Raw genomic sequence first — 8,079 nt, 5'->3', positions numbered from 1 at the left:
ACATGTTGTGTTTACACCAGATCAAATGCCAGTGTGCCGGTGATTCACATGGATGCACCAGGCTAGTGAGAGGATGTGAGGGAGGGAACGGGGGAGTGGGGTTGACATGGGGAGAAGTGTGTGTGTGTGTGTGTGTGCATGTGTGCGTGTGTGTGTAAGTGTGTACATACATCTATGCCTTGTGCAGGGCATGTGCTATCTATTATTTGCATAACACATAACACATGTGCATTAGTCTGTAATCAGAAACAATACAAATACACAGAAGTCCGCACGCACACACACACACACACACACACACACACACACACATACAGAGTTTTTCCCAAGTGTCAGTCTGGGTACTTGATAAGTATCGAGAAAGGAGCATCAAGCACCTCCCACATTCAGCTGGTGGCAGTGCTTAATTTGTAAATGATGAGGTCCCGGAACACCAACGGGTCGGTGTTCCCGCGAGTCGGTCTGGAGGGAAAAGGTTCCGGAACATATCAAGACAACAAGCGCATTGGAGGCGGTGCTCAGTGCAGCTTACTGTAGACCAACACCCTAAACATTACTAAATGACTATATGACTTTAGAGCTCCGACTATTGCTGACCTACAACAATATTTGATTATTGCATAGGCTACATAGTGCTCATGTTGTCCAAACCGATGGGTTTTTACAAACCTGCCCTTCAAGTAGTGGACTAAAGATATAGCTGCGCTGTGCACAACATAAAATGCCCACACACTTGGCTGTGAGATAGCCTAATCATACATAAACACATCAAGGAAACTGCAATGGCTTCAACCATTTACCAGACAAATTCTGGCTCGAACAGTTACGCATTAATATTCAACACAAATACTTTAATATGATATCTACTTTGAACGTAGGAAACAATGTCAGAATAATGAAATGACAGAAATAACACGTGTCGTGGTCGTGCCATGCAGTTAGAAGTCGACCTAAATGCGACACTCAACTGGACCGCGCTGGTTTTGAAATGCCCACAGTGATGTGGGGCTTACAGCCCTTCACTCAACCAGTTATATTACCAATTATTTCTGGAAACTCAACATAACATGCACAATGTCCCACATATTTAACTGTGGGACTTATAGATCCGCACTCCAAATAATTTCTGTTCTGGCCTACAAATATGAATTTAGATGTTATTGTCCCACCGGAGAACAAAACGTTTGCCAAAAAAAAGAAAAACATGCTTACCTTGACTAATTTTCCAAAAATAGTCCACACAGCGGACATATGGACTGAAAATTCAACTCTCTGTTAGCCATGACCTGTCTGAAGTTTACCATAACACACTCTGCAGAGCAGCTCACTCATGTGACGCTATTACTATGCGCTTGCTGCTACTTTCTAATAGGGTAATCACCTGTCTTCAAATGGAAATGAGCCAATTCGGTTTTTGGAAGGGAGGGGAAAGGAAGAGTCAACTATTGGGATTATTACATGGCAGACAGGGGGGAAAAAACTGCCATGCCACCAGAGGTGCCGGTGTCCCACGCCAATAAGTACCGGAATGCAGGTAGTCGAAAACCGCAAATTAAGCACTGGCTGGTTGATAAACTGAATGTCAAACACACCGCACGTGCAAACACACACCCACACACACACACACACACACACAAACGTATCTCTCCCACAACAGCAGCCTCCATGGAGATGGAGACTACTAATGCCTGCTTGGTGAGCTGGCTGCCTCCTCCAGTTACCTTGGGGCCAAGAAACAGTGTGAATACAGACACATCACACACACACACACACACACAGAGCCATATCTCTCCCACAGCCCCCCATGGAGACTGCTAATGCCTGCTTGGTGAGCTGGCTGCCTCCCCCAATTACCTTGGGGCCAATAAACAGTGTGAATACAGAGAAACACACACACACAACTTATGTCCTGCACTGCACACAGCTTGTAGTTGCAGATGACCTTCCATGGAGCAGCTTCTGGTGAGTGCATCGATCAGCGGGGAACAGATGATGTGCATCATGGTGCCGCGCGAGGAACCAGCCATGCCCGTGTCATGGAGAGAGGAGTCAGGAGTGAGTAAAGGCAGCCCACCCCAAGCCCCCCATACACCCTCACTCACTCACACTCACACACACACACACACACACACACACACACACACACACACACACACACACACACACACACACACACACACACACACACACACGTCCCGCCGAGTGAAACATCGCGCCTACTCCAAAATGTCCCTTGTACAGTAAGGTGAGAAACTTGCCATTTGAGTGTAAATGTTTTTTTTAATGACTTAATGTAACAGTCAAGAGCAGTGTGTATAATTAGCCCAACATTTGTGACTTGGGTCTGACAGGCCGGAAGTGTCCCTTCACCGTCAGTGTCGGCGTTAACGGCGCGGACACCGGGTGAGTTGACAGCATCTTCATCACAGCGTCCGCGCAATGAAAGGTCACTCTGCTTCCGTCTTGCAGTGGCGATCCTCTAAAAATAACAGTATTGCTGCGGTTTGCACTGCTTGATGTTAAAGACATAAACTGAAAGAGACGAGTTTTTATTTTGCGTGCGTCCCCGGTCAGCGCGTAAAATGGCACTCGATCGTCACCATTTTGGAACAGTTCGATATTCCTCGTGCTGTGCATCTCCTGATACAAATGTGTGTAATCGGCACATGTGTTGATGGAGATAATATTGGCCCTTCGCGGGGTTTTCCTTTCATGTTCATCTGTTGTTCCAAAACTGTAGGCGCATCTCGGCTCCTTTCCAAGCTGGCCTACAGAAAATGAGACCGATGATTTTGGTTTGGTTGCCAAATGAGTTTTCACACCTCCTGTCCTCCTCCAGTCCCCCTGTGAGTGTTCGCATCACCGGTTAAACCACACATACGAACGACCACACAAACACAAACACGTTTCATTCCAGTCGTCGAGTAGTCATACAGTAAAATTAGTTATACTAGTTAATTAAATTAGTTATTAAAACGACTAATATTACTAATTACTATTTCAGTTTAATAATGGCATGGCAGTTACGAATTAAATTAAATTCGTTTTGTTGTCACCCCACTCTCTAAATATCAGACTGTATTTGTTTTTAACCCAAAACCTATACATCCCATCTCAATCCCTCAACTCATTTTCCTTATAATTAGTCGTCGTCTTTTCACATTGAACTAAAATAGGAAACAGCAGAAAAGTATTAGGCTGCTTTCTCCGACTTTAACTATTCCCATTACTTCCAAGAGGATGATAAAGGCATGTTGGACATCAATGCTGTTTGCTTCCCCTGATAAATTCATGGTAGAAGTTAACTGAGTTTTCCTGATTTGTGCAGGTAAGAGAGGATGCCAGCACTAATTTTGGAGGTGTAACGGAAACGTAACGGAACGAGTAGTGTAACGGATTACTGCTTCCAGGGAGTAATTAACAGGCCTAAGCAGGGGGGTAGAGGAGGGAAGCCCACCTAAATTCGTCTTGCATTATTCAATATGAGATCAATACATAATAGTATCAAAATGAAACTTTTCTGAAAATGTAAATAATTGTGTTTATATGTATGCTTATGATGATCACCGACTGTGGCCCTTTTTAATTTACCACTGCACAACAAGAAAAGTAATCATCTTGCTTTTTGAAATGAAGTAACGCGTTGCTTCTTGTGGGTAACGAGACAACAACATCGCCTTTCTTGTCGCTTCCTTCAGTGACTGCATGCCCCCCCTCCCTCCCGGGCTGACGTAGAGAGGATCCTCCGCTGCCCACGGCCGTGGGCGCCGACCGGCTACGGGTATAAACGGGTTCCCGGGAATCCTGCTCGTCACTCCCTGAAGCCGCAGCGACTCGCTCACCAGAGCTGAACCCCAGCGGAGATAGCAGCAAGCAGGCACTTCCTCGCCGCTCAGGCTAACTCGCTTTCGGCTTTGGTTCGAGATGGAGACTCGCTGGACTGTGAGGAGATCCACCGGCCACAGCCTCAAGAGTGAGTTCCTCTCTTCTTCATGCACCTGCTATTTGAATGCATGTGGAGCTATAGTTTGCAATGACTTACTGTGATTTTACCGATGGTCAAATGTCTTCTTGCAAGTTGTCTCTCATTGCACTGCAATATGCATTGCCTAAAGATTTAATGCAGTAATTTTGGGAACAATCTATCAAATTGTGTGTATGTGGTAAATTGATGTATTTGTAGTTACCTTATATAGTGTCTAATGCGTTTACGCACACCCATTGTGCACTTTAATGGCTTACCAAGACTTTTTCAGAAATCCATTCCTCCAGTCAGATTTAAATCCTCGTGTTTGTCACTTCTGCATGTTAGGAGTTGAAAGGTGGATAGGCTATTGAGAGCTTGAAGTAGTGCGTAAATGGCATTTGGGGCGAAATTGAGATCCATATATCAAGTAAAAGCTCTTGATCAGATCTATGTAGCAGTGTAGATATCTCTTTATTCGTGTATTTATATGATGACATTATCATGATCAAAAGATATTTACAGCAGTTATGTCCACCTTTTTGTTTTGGCTCTCCTGTAAAGCTTGCCAAAACCTACTTATCTCTTTTACGCACGGAGAGAAATAGGCATGATTTGATCCGCATGACACTGAAACGTGTGGCTCAGTCTTTGGGGTAAATAAGTGTTACTTTACAGCGGCACAGACTCAGGAAAGGTGTCTTATTCCACTTAAATGCCCAACTCCGGTTCTCCCTCAGAGTCCAGAACAGTTAATAGTCCAACTTGTAAGGGGTCAGGAGGTGAGCCGCTGGAAAATCTTGCGCAGAGAAGATGAATGGGAACTTCATTATTAATTCATGCATGTACTTCTCCCGCGGTGGCCACTTTTGTGTGCCGTAATTCGAGCTTGCCAAGCCGCTGTGGAATTATTGATGAGGAGCGAAACTGAACCGGGTCCGGTTACCGGGTTTTACGCGTGCCCTTAACATCGCAGACCTCTCGGGGGATTCATCATTTTGGTGGCTTGTGTGAACTAGGCTACCAGGTTAAGTCAATCCGGTCTGGCACCTGTGATTCACGTGATTTATTTCTTACGGATCTGTCTTGAGATTTGCGGTGATTTCTCTATTCTGCATTGCTGATTTCCACAGTTATGTAAGTTTCCCATGATGACAAGCTGACACGGTGGTCACCTATGTAAAGTGATCAGGTAGACATGAATGGGCGAATGATTTGTGTAATGTAATCTAATTTATTATGCATGAGCTCCAAAGCTCTCGGGACCATCAACAAGTCACGGCTGAGATCACGACAGTGCCGTGGAGAGTGCGTGCGTCAATTGACGTGAATTGAAGTTTGTCTATGATAGACAGACAGACAACAAGCCTGGGCTGAAAACTGAAATCGACCTCTCTTACACACAGACACACACACACACACACACACACACACACACACAAACACACACTGTGCACTTTTTCCAAAACATGAGTAACTATAACAGATGGTGTCTCCCTGCTACTGTAAGCGTATAATGTTGTCTTTTTCATCCATTGAGAAATCAGCACATTTTAAAGGGACAGCATGAAATAACCACCCTCCTCTCTGTTTCTCTCTCTCTCTCTCTCTCCAGGTGGACTGTCCCTGTGGCTGGTGCTGTGGCTGGTGGTGGTGAAGCCAGGCGGGGCGACTGCATGCCCCAGGCTGTGTGTGTGTTACCCCACGCCCATGACGGTCAGCTGCCAGTCTCAGAACTTCACCATCGTGCCGGCCGGCGTGCCCTACGACTCGCAGCGGGTTTTCCTGCAGAACAACCGCATCACAGAGCTCCGGGCAGACTCCTTTGGCTTCGAGACACAGGTGGGGACGGCGGTCTGTGTGTATGTGTGTGTGTGTGTTTTTGTCTCATTGCCAGTCATACATTGCAACATTACATGTCATACATTGCCTGGTATTTGGAGATATTTCCCCATTTCTAAACACCACTTTTATTTCTCTTCTCCCCTCCCATTGTTTTTCCATCTCTCCGCCCCTCTGTAACCCGTGTGCAGGTGCTGTGGCTGTACAGCAACAACATCACGTGGATCGAGGCCGGGGCCTTCAGTAACCTCAGGGTGCTGGAGGAGCTGGACCTGGGCGACAACCCCTCGCTGCGGCACCTGGAAGGTGGAGCCTTCAGGGGCTTGGAGAAGCTGCAGAGCCTGCACATGCACCGCTGCAAGCTGGCCGCTCTCCCCCATGACCTCTTCCACAAGCTGTATAGCCTGCAGTTTCTCTACCTGCAGGTACCAAATGGCCATGTCCACACACACACACACACACACACACACATACACACACACAGATACACATTGAATAGTCATGCACGTGTAAGCCCCACATGCATGCTTGCAGGAAAACACACATGCATGCAAACAGAGATAATGTAGGGAATTATGGTTTGCACACACATAAGTCATTATACATCTGTACACACATAATTATACATTAGACTGCAGTAAATAAATTGCAGTTAGAAGTTAGAATGATCAGCAGTAGCAATGTGTGTGGCCCTATCAAAAGCCAATGTCCATTTTAGTAAACAACACGCACACACAACAGGGACCAAGCACCCACACGCCTCCTCGTAACAGTAGTCTAGTTGCCAGCTGGATGAAGCAAAATGATCAAACAAAAGTCTAGCTGTTACGAACACAACAGTGGATGCTATAAAAGAGCACCAAAACATGCTCAACACATGTAGGACAGCTAAATTGTTCAAATGTAATCACTGTAGTGCAACATTTCACCAATACAACAGGCTACAACATGGAGGGAAAGCTATTTAAATTCCCCTTAGAAGTTCATTCTGCCACAGGCCAAATACTCTCTTTCATCAAATTAAGCATGGAGCGAATCCAGCAAAATCATTCTTGAAGTAGTAATTTGAATATTGAATCTTTTCAACAGCACTAACTCTTATTATATTTTGACTTTGCCCAGGAGAACCAGCTCCACTTTCTGCAGGACGACCTGTTCTCAGACCTGGTCAACCTCACCCATCTCTTCCTGCACGGGAACCGCATCCGCGCACTTTCCGAGAATGTGTTCCGAGGCCTGGTCAACCTGGACCGCCTCCTTCTCCACGACAACCGCATCAGGCAGGTCAACCGTCGGGCCTTCCGCGACCTGGGCCGCCTGACCATCCTCTACCTGTTCAACAACTCCCTGGCCGAGCTTCCGGGCCAGGCCATGAGGGACGCCCAAGGCATCCAGTTCCTTCGCCTCAACGGCAACCCCTGGTCCTGCGGCTGCGAGGCGCGTCCCCTCTGGGAGTGGTTCCGCAAGGCCCGCATCTCCTCCTCCGAGCTGATGTGCACCTCGCCGTCACCTCGTCGCGGTCAGGACCTCCGATTCCTCCGGGAGATGGACTTCGCCCTCTGCCCGCTGCCGGACCCCGGCTCTCTGGCGGGAAGCACCACCACCACCTTCAGCACCAAGACCCGCTGGTGGTTCTCCAAGCACAAGCCGGCGTCTTCGTCCAAGTCCATGTACCAGAAGAGCACGGAGACGGTCAAGGCCTTCCCCTTCTCCTCGGGCAAGTCCCAGCACCTGCCCAACCTCCCCAACAACCCCTCCACCTCCTTCTCCGCCAAGTACGAACTGTCAGAGGACGAGGTGGCGCTCCCCAAGCTGGACCCAGAAGAGTACTGGGCCAACTACGGCAACGAAGACGCCTCCATCCGCTGCTTCGAGCTGGAGTGTCCCCCGGGCTACGACAACCCAGCCTTCCCCTCATCCTCCTCCTCCTCCTCCCCCGCCCCGTCCCTCCTCTGCCTCCTCGCCCTCTCCATAGTAACCCTCTCCCTCCATCTCACCTTTGGCTGAACTCCACTTTTCTCCACACCCTTTTCTCTCCTCTAATTTCTCTCCCTGCTCTTTCCTACTCTTACAAAAAACAACCTGGATCTTGATTCCTTTCAGTTACCTCCTCAAGGTGCAGGGGGTGCTACACTGATGCAGGAGACAGGCAAGGCAGTAGGGAGCTGCTCAATGGAGAGTCAGTTGAGTTGATGTAGTGCAGGACAGGATTTGAGTGTAAAAGAAAACAGAGATTACATCATGGAACCAGACTCTATCATCATGATAGCAAG

General features: G+C 47.5%; 1 protein-coding gene across 1 annotated transcript; it reads left to right on the top strand.

Moving 5' to 3' along the window:
- The first annotated feature begins 3,924 nt into the window (after positions 1-3,924).
- rtn4rl2b (reticulon 4 receptor-like 2b) lies at positions 3,925-7,813 on the top strand. Its single transcript, XM_071545035.1, has 4 exons — positions 3,925-3,973; positions 5,580-5,806; positions 5,998-6,231; positions 6,929-7,813. Exons 1-4 carry the CDS (start codon positions 3,925-3,927, stop codon positions 7,811-7,813), a joined length of 1,395 nt encoding a protein of 464 aa, XP_071401136.1.
- The last annotated feature ends 266 nt before the right edge of the window (positions 7,814-8,079 follow it).

Source organism: Centroberyx affinis, unplaced genomic scaffold, assembly GCF_046629955.1.
Source record: "Centroberyx affinis isolate AG114_WGS23_722 - 3 ecotype Tasmania unplaced genomic scaffold, CSIRO-AGI_Caff_v1 ptg004751l_1, whole genome shotgun sequence".
In the NCBI taxonomy this organism is placed as follows: Eukaryota; Metazoa; Chordata; class Actinopteri; order Beryciformes; family Berycidae; genus Centroberyx; species Centroberyx affinis.
The sequence above is the reverse complement of the archived record's forward strand: the minus strand, read 5'-3'. Positions and strand labels throughout refer to the sequence as shown.

What these genes read in the sequence shown, in the direction of transcription:
- rtn4rl2b (XM_071545035.1), top strand. Translation starts at nt 3,925, where the DNA reads ATGGAGACTCGCTGGACTGTGAGGAGATCCACCGGCCACAGCCTCAAG. An exon ending in CACCGGCCACAGCCTCAAGA is followed by an intron (nt 3,974 to 5,579) that starts GTGAGTTCCTCT and finishes CTCTCTCTCCAG; the next exon opens with GTGGACTGTCCCTGTGGCTG. An exon ending in CCTTTGGCTTCGAGACACAG is followed by an intron (nt 5,807 to 5,997) that starts GTGGGGACGGCG and finishes ACCCGTGTGCAG; the next exon opens with GTGCTGTGGCTGTACAGCAA.